The 15,827-nt window shown below is 37.0% G+C and overlaps 1 protein-coding gene across 4 annotated transcripts in view; it reads right to left on the reverse strand.

Annotated features, from left to right (window-relative positions):
• Positions 1–14,820, reverse strand: part of cc2d2a (coiled-coil and C2 domain containing 2A) — a 31,151-nt gene extending 16,331 nt beyond the window's left edge. Inside the window, exons 1-17 of one of the 4 annotated variants that reach the window (XM_051880619.1) lie at positions 14,681–14,820; positions 14,398–14,550; positions 14,239–14,314; positions 12,852–12,902; positions 9,880–9,960; positions 9,246–9,363; positions 9,029–9,120; positions 8,847–8,948; positions 6,566–6,658; positions 6,095–6,313; positions 5,456–5,615; positions 5,243–5,379; positions 5,001–5,132; positions 689–898; positions 494–600; positions 274–414; positions 41–197 (exon numbers count right to left, since the gene is read on the reverse strand). In XM_051880619.1, coding sequence (XP_051736579.1) covers positions 41–197; positions 274–414; positions 494–600; positions 689–898; positions 5,001–5,132; positions 5,243–5,379; positions 5,456–5,615; positions 6,095–6,313; positions 6,566–6,658; positions 8,847–8,948; positions 9,029–9,120; positions 9,246–9,363; positions 9,880–9,960; positions 12,852–12,902; positions 14,239–14,314; positions 14,398–14,411 — 1,890 coding nt within the window. In that variant the 5' untranslated portion in view covers positions 14,412–14,550; positions 14,681–14,820. The other 3 variants (XM_051880618.1, XM_051880616.1, XM_051880620.1) reach the window with 3 other exon arrangements.
• Between the last annotated feature and the right edge of the window lie 1,007 nt (positions 14,821–15,827).

Consider the following 15,827-nt stretch of genomic DNA (forward strand, 5'->3'; position numbering starts at 1 on the left):
AACTACCAATAAGAATGCAAACAACTGCATGTAGTAGTACCTGTTTTCTCTTCCAGGATTTCCATTCCTCGTGTCGTCTTCTGCATTCACTCATCTTCTTCTGATAATCTTCCTCCGTCTCCACCTGCAGCTCCGACACTTCCGCCATAATGTCATTCTCATACTCCTGCTCGTCCTGCTCTCTCTCCACCTTCTCCCTGCAGAGGTAAAGTCACATGTCCCATTAAACAGAGCACAAACACAGAGTGGAAACACAAGTGACAGAAGCCGTACCTCCTGAGAAAGAGTTTGAAGGGTGTATTGGTGAATCTTTGGAAGTCTCTGAGAGCTTTGAGCTCCTTCCACACTCTGATGATGCTTTTGAGGAGAGCTCTGTCCTTCTCCTGCTCCACATCACGCAACTGACGAGTGTGTCTGACAATACAGACCCAAGACAGATTTAAGTGTGATAGAATGACTATACTGAAGGTAGAGGTGATTCAAAGTTTCTTACCTCACTTCCTGTTTGTATTCTGCTACCCTCTGCTGGGTCACCTGACTCAGAGCCTCTCCTCTGTGTAGCTCCAGCATATTATGAATCGTGTTCCTCAAGCCATTCAACTACACAAAAATACACTTTCAGAATGAGTTTCGAGACCTGTATGTTGAGAACAGGAAGCTTGGTTTCGACGCCACTCTTCTGGGTTACCTTATCGGTCAGGAGTCGCGTGAGGTTCTTGTGCTGTCTGGTCAGGTGCTGATCGTACAGCTGGGCGAGACGGGCTGCCAGCACATGTTCACGGCTGAAGAGAGGATGATGGGAGAAGATGAGGCCCGATACATCTACATCCAGCTGGTAGTCTGCTTGGGGATCGCCCATTCCAGATATGTAGAGGTTCACATGCTTGGACTTCAGAGCCTGAGACAGAGCAGACAACAGTGGAAACACCATCTGTCATTAATTCAGAAAGAAGACATATCATTCATTATGCATTATGCATTTCTACAAATCTTCTTAAAAGTAGATGTTTTGTTATTTTAGGATATCATGTTTGTTAACTCTGTTTTAAAACAACTGAATTTCATCTATGCTAATATTAGTCTATTCACATTCCTTCCTACCCTCGGGATACTGATACTGCTGTTATTATAGATCCAGCTCTAGCTCAGCATGATGTTGCTGTCCTACGTCTTCACTGTTTAAATTAAACATCCTTATTAATTAATCCTTATTAAAGTTATAAAAGTTATTCAGTCAAGAGCAGTGAGTGATTTTTTCTTTGTCGCTTGTTGTTTGATTAACATTAAAAACAGAATGACAGCAGCAGGAACATTAGGCTGCTGTTACTTTAAGAGCTAATGCACGGATATAATATACTGATACTGTTCACGTGTTTACTTTCTCAACTGTTTGTTCACTTAAGACATAACCAACTATGTTTACTAGAATACTCACTATTTTTTGACATAATTTTGTGTGAATTTGTCTGCTCAAGTGCAAGAAGACGTGAAAGAGAGCTCAGTTTAGTACTTGTGCGCTGTCTGACGGGGCTGTCTGGGCGCACACTTCGGATGTTTGCGCACACAAAACTTTCCACACAGCACGTGAATAACAAAATGAGCTCCCTTTTGGGTCTTCTTGCACTTGAATATTTAAATTGGCAAGGCTTAAACTTTCGTGACGATGCAGCACTGGCCCGTCAACTGTCCCGAGTGTCATTCATGTTCTCACAACACTGAGTTGTTAGAATTCTTAAAAATGTTAACAGTCAACTGGCGATTGTCACCGTTTCATGCACTCGCCAACACCGATTTTTTTACTTGCATTTGGCACTTGCCGAGTGTTAATTTTCCTGCTTACAGGTATCATAATCATCAATATCACCACAAAATGAATTGCTCCAACCTACAACTACTACAAGTATAGTAGTAGTATATCCCAATTTACTGCATACATACAGTCTACTCATGCAAAGCAATATATACTATATAGCAAATCTTAACTTTGTGATTGTTTATATTGTAGCAAAATGTAACCTATATTATCGCACAGCTCTATATATAAAGTTGGATATATAAGTATATCCAACTTTATTTGCATACATACAATATATTCATGTAAAGCAACTAATAGGCAAGATATTCAAATGTATTAAGATATTATAAACATTAACATCATGACTTGACTATTTACTTTAAATGAAGTTTGCCATTTTTACAAGCCTGTTACAGCATTGGCATTGGCATTTTTTTTTTTTTTTTTAATTCGGTAATCGAAATAAAGTTGAAATAAAATATAATAAATAATACTTAAATATAATAAAACTTAAACTTTAAAAACTAAAGTTTAAGTACTAAAATTATTAAAACTAAAATGGAAATAAAAATACATTAGAGCTAAATCAAATTAAATATTTAAAAAATAAAAAAATGACAAACTAAACTAACTAAATTACTAAACTAAATTACTAACACTACTAAAAACTGAATAGGTAGGATTAAGGGATGTAGAATATGATCATGCAGAATAAGGCATTAATATGTGCTTTAGAAGTATTAATACAACCAATATTCTAGTAATATGCATGCTAATAAGCAACTAGTTAATAGTGAGAATTGAACCCTAAAATAAGGTGTTTTCAAAAACAAACTAGAGAAAAAAAAAAAAAAAAAAAACTGTAGAAAATAAAAAGTAAATAAATTAAAATAAAAATCTAGAATGAGCAACAAGGTTGCAGATTTTGCCTAAATTCACCTGTACGTAGTAGAGGCTAACTAGTCTGGGACCAAATGTTGGTTTGTAGTCATTGCACTTAAAATTGAAAACTGACACCAAAAAAGTAAATATCTAAATATCCTTTTCTATAGCATGGTGGGGAGACAAGCAAACATAAATAAATAAATAAATAAAAATAAATTCTGCTCCATTTTCTCAATCTTTATATAATTTAGCATTTAGCGATTTGATAATAACATAAATCAGAGTTTTAAACTCTATGTAGACATGTCAACATTTTTGTTTGTCACTTGCTGAAAAAAGAAAATTTTTTTTTTTTTTTTTAATAGTTTCAGGTCCTATTTTGTAGTGTGCCTGTAATGTTTTTCTTTCTCAGATAACAGGATTGATGAACACAGTCAACACTCCTCTACTGCCTGTACTGTGTATGAGCACTCAGTACACTGAAGTTTTCTCATTGGTTATCAGCCATGCACTTCTGATAGACACTTGATGTTTCTCATTTTCACTCTTTTATGTTGTTATGGGTTGCATTAGCAGAACACTTTATGTCAATTAGTTCCACATGTCTGTGAGTGCATATAATATTCAGACGTGCTCATGGTGTGTTCTTCTTCTGATTAATTTCTATCTGCATGCAGCAATCATAATACTCAAGCAGCTCTTATTAAACACACATGGCTGAAGGGATGTGTTATCACTCCATTGTGTGTGTGTGTGCGCGTGTGTGTGTGTGTGCGTGTGTGCATCCTAATATCTATTACATATCTCCTATTTTGAGTTCTGTAAGGCGTGACAGGCACATGTGACCTCACTGCCCCGTCTCACAGCAGGATCTGTGACATAATCACACATCTGGATCCCATCTCCGCTCTCACACCTCTCATCTCCACAAATATTATTGGCACTTCATATTGCCTGGAAACAGGCTGCATGGAGGATATGACACCAAAAAGTGCTAGTAAACGTCAAATGGTTGCATTTTAGCATGATTTTTAAAAGTCAACCACAAAGAGAAATTTCTAGCGCATTGCATATTTTAGAAGCTAAACTAATAAAAAAAAATTATTCACAATAGAAATTTTCACAAGTTGCCATGAGATTTTATTCATTTCAATGATGTTTTCCAGACCTTAAATTTCCCTGATATTTTCCTGGAATTAATGATCTTCTAAAGTCAAAATAGGAAAATGAAAAGGTAGTGAACAGGGCTTTGTGTTGATTTCAATACTTTACATGGGAAAGAAAGCAACTAATTCTTCATCTCCAGATGAGCATCAGAGGTCTGACGCCTCGGGACCAGAGAAAACTCTCAATCAAAACCAGTGCATTTAGAGCCTGTCATGTTTGCTTTGAATTACACAAAACTTTGGCAAAATCTTATAACTAGTTACTCTATGAAAGCACTCATTGCAGCAGCCTGGGAACTTGTGTAAAAGGGCCACATTTACACTGTCAAAAAAGGGGTGTGCAATTTAAAGGTAGGGTAGGCAATATATTTTATAAATGCTTTTTGTTATACTGGCTGAAAGTCTTTTCACATGCTGATAGCAATCAATAATAGAAGTGGTCTAAATATTAAAACATGTACATATATCTTCTGTGGAAGTCTCAGGACCAAAAAATGTTCGTCCAATCATTGCATTCAGTACGATGTCCTACTGCTTGTGAACACATGTATTTCCATACCTCCACACACCTGCTCACACAGACATCACACGTCATCAGCGCATTGTAGACAGATGTTAGTCACTGAGTGACATAAACAAACAGCAGCGGCCTTTTACAGTTCCTCCTGAACCAAAACAATGCTGCGTTCACGCCATGTCCTAACCGTAATAACGAGATGGCAACCCATGACGTCCCCAGACTCGGATTTATGTGTTTCTATGTCAACACTATCAACTCTGAAATAAATCTGCAGCAGTCAGGTGGTACAACTAGGGCTCTAAGTTGTTTACGTTCATTATTATTGTAATGTTATGTGCTTTGAGACATTAGGTCATTTAACACCGTATCTTGTGGCGCTTTGCAGACTCTGCTCTGGCTGTGAGCATTCATGTGTTTTAGAGGAGGTGGAGATGCTCTGAAGGGTTTATATTTCAACAACAAATTGGAGTAGAAACATAACTATAACATAACTATAGCTGTGAACTCACCACCACACAGAATATGAAAATCTTCGGGAGTTAGCTGTCCACGACAGGCCTGAACTCGCCAAGGTACAACACAAAAACACAGGAAATACAACTGAATCATTGTTATCATTAACTGGATCCCTCACCTTTCTGTAGACAGTCTGTAGCGCTGGGTCCAGCTCATCCTCCAGGTGGAAGAGAGGCGGTCTGGAGGAGGACTCTTTGATTGGGTCCGGCAGAGCCATGATACGCCCGTCATCTCCAAACCACTTCCTTCCCTGCAGAAATCACAAACACTCACATTACAGATAACAGCATTTGTTTATTACAGGATCATTTTCATAGATGTTTGTATGTGAAATTTTGTTCAAACAGTTTCTTGAATTACCTCGACCTGCTTGAGTATTCGGTTTTCCAAAATGTTCTGATTTGTCAGGCAGACGGGTGGCCTCTCCCCCACATACAGCCCCTCCTCCTCCAGGTAACGGGGACGCACGTTCTCGGGCAGCTTACTGGAGGCAGGAACTGTGTGACACATGGTATACCCATCACCTGACCTGCTATAGGAGGGTAAAGATAAAGAGTGTTTGTGTTTCTGTACCTGGCCTCATGCTGGGAACAAACAGCGTCTCGCGCTCCCTCTGCAGTCGCCTACTGTAGTCCATATACTCCGCCCTCTTCACTTCCAGGAAGTCCTGTGTTGATTGGTCAATGATAAACAAATCCTCCTCCTCATCTCTGACCAGTGGGGCATCTTCATCCTAAACAGGGATTGAATCACATTAAAGGTAGTTGATATGAAATTTCAAATAGTGAAGCAAGCTATATTTCATCTTAAACTTTTTTTTTTTTTTTGGTAATTCTTTAAAATTACAATAAATGCAATTTTTATGAGCTAATATTAATTTAAAGACTGCATCGATAACTTAAAATATATTTATATAATAAGTCATTGCCCAATGAACTGCAAAAGGTGATTAAAATGGTGGGTGATAAGTCAAAAACGGTGATAAGTCATATAAAAAAATGTGTACAATGTATATCAATTTTAACCTAATATTTTGGTTCACAGACCCTAAAATATGTCTGCTGATTGAATGATCAAGGTTTGATCACTGATATACAGTCATTTGCATGTGGATATTACATTGTTGTTTGTTAGTGTCCATCTTTACATAGAGTACATATACCGTCTTTGTTGTTTTTCTAATCTGAACCAAAGAACACAAACACAAGTCACCCTGGCTTCAGACTCTTCCTCTCCATCACACTCTCTCTCTTCCTCCTCTTCTTCTTCATCCTCTTCGTCTTCTTCCCCTGATTCTCCCTCTCCGTCCTCCTCTGCTTCTCTTCTACTGGAACGTCTTTTCTTGCGTTGGCGTTGCTGTTTAGGTTCTGGATCGAAGTTGAAGGTGAAGAAGTTGTACGCCTCTTCAGCGGTCGGCAAACCAGACTCGGTCTGCTCAGAAACCAAACACACACACATCTATGTCAGGATTGGAGGATTTCTAGGTTACTTCTTAATCAATTCTGTCAGTTCTGTTCATTTATACTTCACCTGATGTGGGAAATATCATCTATATTTATACACACATGCAACTATGCACAATGTAGGCTAGTCAGAATCTATTCTTTTATAATATGTATCTATCACTTTCGTTTCCTCCTGAGGGTGCTCTTCGTCCACGCAGGAGAAACAGGCATTTCTTACCCTTTTGTCTTTGGCTGCACGTCTGGCTGCGTCACGAAACTTCAGCCTGGCAGCGAAGGATGAGTCTTCATCAGACCGCAGATCTGGATCCGTCTGGAGGAGGACACCGTGACAGTATGTGAGCACATCAGACTACATCTCAAACTTCTAAACTGTGTTTTACTCTTAATTACAAAATATTAGGGGTGTAAACGTTACATATATTCCCCCCCAACCGAACGGTACCGAACGGTGACTTTAAAACCGAAGTACATACCGAACTGTCATGTTTGTGTAACGCTACAGTCCTACAATAATATATATATATATATATATATATATATATATACACATTGTAGGAATGTAGTGGTATACAAACATGACAGTTGATTTTATATATATATACACACACTATATTGCCAAAAGTTTTGGGATGCCTGTCTTTACGTGCACATGACATCCCATTCTTAATCTGTAGGGTTTAATATGGAGTTGGCCCACCCTTTGCAGCTATAACAGCCTCAACTCTTCTGGGAAGGCTTTCCACAAGGTTTAAGAGTGTGCTTATGGGAATTTGTGACCATTCTTCTAGAAGCGAATTTGTGAGGTCAGGCAGTGATGTTGGCGAGAAGGCCTGGCTCACAGTCTCCGCTCTACTTCATCCCAAAGATGTTCTATCGGGTTGAGGTCAGGACTCTGTGCAGGCCAGTCAAGTTCCTCCACACCAAACTCGCTCATCCATGTTTTTATGGACCTTGCTTTGTGCACTGGTGCGCAGTCATGTTGGAACATGAAGGGGCCATCCCCAAACTATTCCCACAAAGTTGGGAGCATGAAATTGCACAAAATGTCTTGGTATGCTAAAGCATTAAGAGTTCCTTTCACTGGAACTAAGGGGCCAAGCCCAACCCCTGAAAAACAAGCCCACACCATAATCCCCCCTCCACCAAACTTTACACTTGGCACAATGCAGTCAGGCAAGTACCGTTCTCCTGGCAACCACCAAACCCAGACTCGTCCATCGGATTGCCAGACAGAGAAGCGTGATTCGTCACTCCAGAGAACACGTCTCCACTGCTCTAGAGTCCAGTGACGGCGTGCTTTACACCACTGCATCCGACGCTTTGCATTGCACTTGGTGATGTAAGGCTTGGATGCAGCTGCTCGGCCATGGAAACCCATTCCATGAAGCTCTTTACACACTGTTCTTGAGCTAATCTGAAGGCCACATGAAGTTTGGAGGTCTGTAGCTATTGACTCTGCAGAAAGTTGGTGACTTCTGCGCACTGTGCGCCTCAGCATGCGGTGACCCCGCTCTGTGATTTTACTTTGCCTAACACTTTGTGGCTGAGTTGCTGTTGTTCCCAATTGCTTCCACTTTGTTATGATACCACTAACAGTTGCCTGTGGAATATTTAGTAGTGAGGAAATTTCACAAATGGACTTATTGCACAGGTGGCAACCTATCACGGTACCACGCTTGAATTCACTGAGCTCCTGAGAGCGACCCATTCTTTCACAAATGTTTTTAGAAGCAGTTTGCATGCCTAGGTGCTTGATTTTATACACCTGTGGCCATGGAAGTGATTGGAACACCTGAATTCAATGATTTGGAGGGGTGACCCAATACTTTTGGCAATATAGTGTATATAAAGTCATCTGTACTTACTACTGTACAAAAGTTTGGGGACAGTAAGATTTTTTTATGTTTTTGAAAGAAGTCTCTTCTGCTCACCAAGGCTGCATTTATCTGATCAGAAATACAGTAAAAATTCTAAATATTATTATAATTTAAAACAGCTGTTTTCTATGTGAATATATGTTAAAATGTAATTTATTCCTGTGATCAAAGCTGAATTTCCAGCATCATTACTCCAGTCTTCAGTGTCACATGATCCTTCAGAAATCATTCTAATATGCTGATTTGATGCTCAAGAAACATTTATGATTATTATCAATGTTGAAAACAGTTGTGTTTCTTCAGATTTTTGTGGAAACAGTGATACGTTTTGTTTTTCAGGATTTTCGATAAATAGAAAGTTTAAAAGAATTTCATTACTGTCACTTCTGATCAATTTAATGGTCTTTGCTGAATAAAATAATTAATTTCTTTAAAAGAAAATATCTTAATGATCCCAAAATTTAAACAGAAGTACATATTACAATATTTGGTGAGAGGGAAACTAAATGAGACAAAGAATGACCATACCAGGACAAATTAAGTTTTCAAACATTTATATGTTGACAATTTTCTTTGCAATTCATCACCACTGTGATTTTCCTGTTTCAAAGGGGTGCTTACGTCTCTGTCGAATCTAGTGAGGGTGTCTCTGTCCCGTAGACTGTGCAGGCGGCTGGCAGGCTCAGTGATGCTCTCCTGCTCTAGAAGACTAGCAGCTTTAGACTGAAGAGACAACACAATCGTGAGTTAGTATTCTGAAATACATGTTCTGTTTTCCTCTCACTGGTCCTCGACGACCTTACCTTCGCTGCTCTCAGCTTCTCAGTCACACGCTGTCTCATGGTGGTCTCTGATTGGCTGGATCCTGGCCTCATCACAGGACGAGGAGGAAGATCTAGAGAGATTGAGAGGATGAGAGAATAGTGTGCACAGAACCAAACTGAACAGCTTCACATTATGAATTTATAGTCGTCACACGGTATATAAACCTATGCTCTGTAATGAGGTCTATTGCCTCACCTCTCGGAGAGCGCACTGGAGGGCTTCCTCCCCGCTGTGTGTCCTGCTCCTCTCTCACTTCCTGCACTGCTGTCACCTCCTCATCTGGAGGAGACTCTACCGCCATCTCCTTAAGCAGCTACAACATGGAGACCACATGCAGACATTACAGACAAAACAAATACAAGCGCATGAGGTCTTAGGTGATTCTTTCACAACCTCTAAGGGCTGATATTTTGTACCAATATTCACACTTTTGAACTTTATCTGGGTAAGGGTTCTTTATCTGGTCTCTGAAGAACAGCACCCAACACTATTACATAATTATTTAATGTATTCTTTGCATTATTACTGCATTATCATAAGTAATACTTTGCATTATCATAAGTAATATCATGTTTTTATTGTTGCTGTAGTCCTTACTGTGTCAAAAAGCAGCAATAAATGAATGTTTAAAACTGATTGCATTATTACTTAACATTTAATAGCCATTTTCTAAAACAAATAAATAAATAAATAGTAATGAAATATCCATGACTAATATCATTTTTATTGTTGCAGTAGTCATTATTGTATCATAAAATAAATAAATAAATAAATATTATTCTACATATTGGTAATTATACAGTATTTCTGAAGTTTCTGAAGTCCTGACCTTCTTCTTCTTTTTCATTCTCTTTGCCATCACTGAGCGTCTGAGTGTTTCACCAAGGTCCTCTTTTCCACCTGCCAGCTCCTATATAAAATATTACAAAAAAAATATATGATCACTACCTAATGGACAGTATATATATATATATATATATATGTTTATATTTATGTCCACTGTGACTGTTTTTATTTTTTGTAGGTTTTCAAAATTCTGGTTAAATGTAAAAAACAGATTTATTATGCCAATTTTGCCAAAATGCCCGTTTTGTCGAGTACCCTCATAAGAGTAGTCTTAAATGAGTGAAATAACGTCTTAAATGAACTTAAAGAGTTGTGAGAAAATGAGACGCACGTCAGATCCGCGTCATGTTCGGCAGCGGCAGCTCTTAAAGTGACAGCAGCCTAATAAACCAGTCGCTGTAATGTCTGTCATTAATGTTAATCAAAGAACAAAGGTAACAGAGAAAATTGTAGCTTTAATAAGGATTAATCTATATTTAATTTATTTATGCAGTGAAGACTGTAAAGTGTTTGATAACTTCATTCAATTTCTGTATATTTCCTACCTGTTAGACAGGTAAATATGACATTTATTATTATAATGGGTTTATGTGAAGATTGTTTTAAGTTCACTTAAATTAATAATTATTTTTTAAAGCCTAATAAATGTTGAAATTGATTGATTGCTTTCAGTTATACTGTAATGTTAAATGTCTATAATAATGTTTAAATAGAGACATCAGTAGCAGTATTAGTATCAGTGATACTGACCTTCATTCATAAAAAAAACTGTCTTTAAGTTGTTTCTACATTATTTTGGAGATTAACTGTGAAATTATTACAACATAAAAATATTAAAAACTCCAATGTTTTTAATCACGATTAATTACAGAAAAAAATTTGATTAATTATTTTTTAATCGATTGACAGCTCTAAATATAATGTAATATAATATAATATAATATAATATAATATAATATAATATAATATATTATAATATAATATAATATAATAATACAGTCTTATTAAAACCAATTATTGCCATTATCTTAAATAATTAGATTAAATAACCACGATCAGTAATCAATAATCATAACAGGTCTAAGGCTGTTAGTACAACCCGAATTCTGGAAAAGTTGGGACGTTTTTTAAATTTGAATAAAATGAAAACTAAATGACTTTCAAATAACACGAGCCAAATTTTATTCACAATAGAACGTAGATAACATAACAAATGTTTAAACTGAGAAATTTTACAATTTTTTAGCACAAAATGAGCTCATTTCAAATTTGATGCCTGCTACAGGTCTCAAAATAGTTGGGACGGGGCATGTTTACCATGGTGTAGCATCTCCTCTTCTTTTCAAAACAGTTTAAAGACATCTGGGCATCGAGGTTATGAGTTTCTGGAGTTTTGGTGTTGAAATTTGGTTCCATTCTGAAGAGTTTGTGTTCGTCTTTGACGTATTTTCTCTATAGGTGAAAGATCTGGACTGCAGGCAGACCAATTCAGCACCCGGACTCTTCTATGATGAAGCCATGCTGTTTTTGTAATAAGTGGTTTTGCATTGTCCTGCTGAAATACACAAGGCCTTCCCTGAAATAGACATCGTCTGGAGGGGAGCATATGTTGCTCTAAAACCTTTATATACCTTTCAGCATTCATAGTGCCTTCCAAAACATGCAAGCTGCTCATACTGTATGCACTTATGCACCCCCATACCATCAGAGATGCTGGCTTTTCAACTGAATGCTGATAACACGCCGGAAGGTCTCCCTCCTCTTTAGCCCGGAGGACACAGTGTCCGTGATTTCCAACAAGAATGTCAAATTTGGACTCGTCTGACCATAGAACACTTTTCCACTTTGAAATAGTCCTTCTGGACCATGTTCACATATGGCTTCCTTTTTGCATGATAGAGCTTTAGTTGGCATCTGTAGATGGCACGGCGGATTGTGTTTACCGACAGTGGTTTCTGGAAGTATTCCTGGGCACATTTAGTAATGTCATTGACACAGTCATGCCGATGAGTGATGCAGTGTCGTCTGAGGGCCCGAAGACCACGGGCATCCAATAAAGGTCTTCAGCCTTGTCCCTTACGCACAGAGATTTCTACAGTTTCTCTGAATCTTTTGATGATGTTATGCACTGTAGATGATAAGATTTGCAAAGCCTTTGCAATTTGACGTTGAGGAACATTGTTTTTAAAGTATTTCACAATCTTTTTACCCACCCTTTCACAGCTCTGCCCATCTTTACTTCTGAGAGACTACCTCTCTAAGACATCCCTTTTATAGTTAATCATGTTACAGACCTGATATCAATTAACTTAATTAGTTGCTAGATGTTCTCCCAGCTGAATCTTTTCAAAATTTCTTGCTTTTTCAGCCATTTGTTGCCCCCGTGCCAACCTTTTTGAGACCTGTAGCAGGCATCAAATTTGAAATGAGCTCATTTAGTGGATAAAAGTGTAAAAATTTCTCAGTTTAAACATTTGCTATGTTATCTACGTTCTACTGAGAATAAAATATTGGCTCATGTGATTTGGAAGTCTTTTAGTTTTCTTTTTATTCAAATTTAAAAAACATCCCAACTTTTCCGGAATTCAGGTTGTAATAAACTGATAACACACGGCATTCTCCTCACTGCTCAGAAGCAGTTTTTAAGGTAGTCACATGCTTGGAAACAAGAAGAGAGCAAAGAATGATCAAGAGAGCTTAGAAGAAAAGCATTGAAAGAATAGTTTAAATGTTGTTACTCAGCCTATTACAATAAAACTGGTCCATATGATTCATACGCTTGATTTAAAAGCATATGGCTTCAGAAGACTTGGACTTATATGAACCAGTTCAGAAAATCATTCACAGATAAACGTGTATATTTGAGAGAACTAGGAATGAAGCAGCACTGAAGGAAAGACCAGCAGGAATGTGTTAGACACTACAGGAAGATGAAATGGTGAGTACAGAACCAACCTCCACCGCAGCATGATCCTTAGACAGATCCCCGTCTGACGGAACCAAAGCCTACAGCAGATCAGCACAGGCTTCACATACATGTGTTCAGTTACACTAACAAACATGGCTAGCAGCTTGAGACATGAAATACAGCCAACATGTAAGTGCACATGTGTGTAGAGTACAATAGTGCTGCACACTTTTCCAGTGGTTCCGGAAGTACTTTTTCCATTCATTTCTCCCATAGGGATTTAAAAAAAAATCTTTGTTAAAGTGACGAGCCAGCTATAAGGAGAATCACAACACTACAAACTCTGATTTGAAGCAAAAAAAAATTTGAAAAAAGGATAAATATACAACGATAAGAGACTGTGAACCTAGCTTTAGTGAGGGAAGAACTACAGTCCCATGAAGCATTGCGAACAGCACAATCAAATTAAAATCAATGCAGAAATATAAAACTACTCATTTAAAAATGTTGATTATATATATCAAACAATATATTTTAAGTTTACAGAAAAATATGCATGTATATTTAAATATTTAAGTATTTTGAGAGAAGGAGACTCGATTGCGCTTCATGGGAGTGGGCGGAGCTATGAGATCTTCTGGCGCGTTTTGCTTGTCTCGACTCTCTGATTGGTGTGATTTTCTGTACAGCATCATGGGTAATGTAGTTTTTCACCGCAAATTCTGCTGTTAAACATGATTATTTTAAAACTATGTTAAAATAACGTGAGTTGATGGCTTCAACAGAAGCAAATACGATCGATTAACAACCACACAGCTCACAGTAGGGCTGTCTTTAAAGGTTTATATGTTATCGTTAAAAATCAATGTCCCTATGGAGAAAATGAACGGAGTTCCGGAACCGGACGGTTGTACTCTATTGCCCAAAAGTGCAGCACCTTAAAAAAACAGGTGATGAACAACATACATAGTAAATGACAATCACTGATCATTATATTATACCAGGGGTTTTCAATCATTTAGATGATACAGACCCCCTGTGATCAACATCGTGTGAGGGACCCGTCCTGAAATTTACATCTATTGTCTATAAACACCCAATTTATACACTGAAAAAAATCAATATTATGAATCTAAAATTATTTTTTATTTAGATACATATTTTCTACTCACTAATGTACTGTTAAATGTATTATTAATTTATTGATTTACTTTATTTTAATCTAACTTATATTATTAATCAATTTTTATTTATTTTAATCTAATTTAGTATAACTGAATAGATGAACAACTAATATTTTTATTTTAATCACATTTTGTATTGATTTATTGAACAGAAACGAATTTATTTACATACTTTTTTATTATTTTAATCGTATTATTTATTATTTACAGTATTATTCAGGTTGAAACCCCTGTAGTGTAATGTTCTGACCTGTTTATCATCTCTGACTCTTCCTAAAGACTCCTGCAGTTCTCTCCTCTTCTTCCTGATCTTCTCCCGCACATCACTGAAGACAACAGGACAGAAAACAGTCTGAAAACAATCACTTTTGTTGTTTTTATTCCTGAAATAGTAAAAACGGAAGATTACCTGGGCGAAGACATTTTGAATACAACTATTCAAGTCAGATATCTTCCCAATTCATATCAGAAGTAAGGACTTCACAGAAACTTCTTGATGAAACTGTAATAAACCCTTCAGCAGAGGGACTGACTGTATCATCCACAGCAAACACACAGTCGTCTATAAACACATATCTGTCATAAAGTCATTTCCAGTGCAGTAAATCTCTTAATAACAGCAGACTGTATTATCTCGATGCAGGAAATAAACATCACCCTGAGTGAAAATATATATTTTGGTAGAGTTTTACCGTCATGCTGCGTCTCGCTGCCTGGTAACGGATGTAAACAATCTCAACCGAACCCGCAGCGGCTTGCGTCCGGTCCGTCCCACTCTACTGTATGTCAGCGCGTCTTTCCATTGGTCCAGACTCCCGTCAATCACCTGGTGACGCCACTAGGCAGCGCTTAATCCGATATTGCATGAATGTGTAGTTTTTACTCTCTTGTTATGTCGTTTATTTGATTGTACACGGCAATATTTACAATACGACTATGATAGTTAATGTAAAATGTTCACATAATTATTTCTTGAACTTTCAAAATAATTTATACCATCGAGGAGTGTCTTCTCAAAGATTAGAACCATAAACTAAAATCAAAAGAAATACTGATGTATTGTCATAGATGCACACGTCTGTAATATAGGAAAGAAAACACTTTTAAACACTTTTATTATTCCTGTTTATTTAAACAAAACTATGATTTCTGCTGCAATGTGCAAACAATCTTAGTGGAAGAAATCGGACCTCATTCTGTATTTTTGGAAACATCTTCCTGTTTGCTCCAGAAAACATGCTCTAAAGCTGTTTCATCTTTTCTTAAAGAATGCAGAACCAACCAATGTGTTGAGTATACATTCACAAATGCTGTACTGTATGTTATTTGATTCTGTTCAGATGGTTGTAATCAGAATTTAGAGGGTGTTTTATACTCGCTTTTCTTTCCCCAAATGCACACTGTACCTTTGCATCACTCATATGAAGTCAGTAATACAGTACATTATATATATATATATATATATATATATATATATATATATATATATATATATACTATTCAATCTTGCAATAACAAATTTTCCCACTATTTCTTTTATGGGCCATTCTACAGAATTGGTGCAAACTGTTGTCCCTCAGTGACATCGTTTTTTTTTTTTTTTTTTTTGGTAGTGACAAAAGGGAACATATAATCGTTTATTTGGGGGAAATAAACAAAATGTTAGTACAGTTATGCAAATCATTAGTATTTTAGTATGTTTTAGTGTTTTAGTATGTGAGTTAAAATCCTGTAATGTGATGTGGTCACTACCGACACATTACTATCACTACCGTAAATGTGAAGTCATTTTCGAAACATGGGATGTTTTGTCAAAAATAAAGTATATTGAATTATCAA

Source organism: Ctenopharyngodon idella, chromosome 22 (assembly GCF_019924925.1).
Source record: "Ctenopharyngodon idella isolate HZGC_01 chromosome 22, HZGC01, whole genome shotgun sequence".
NCBI classification, from domain to species: Eukaryota; Metazoa; Chordata; class Actinopteri; order Cypriniformes; family Xenocyprididae; genus Ctenopharyngodon; species Ctenopharyngodon idella.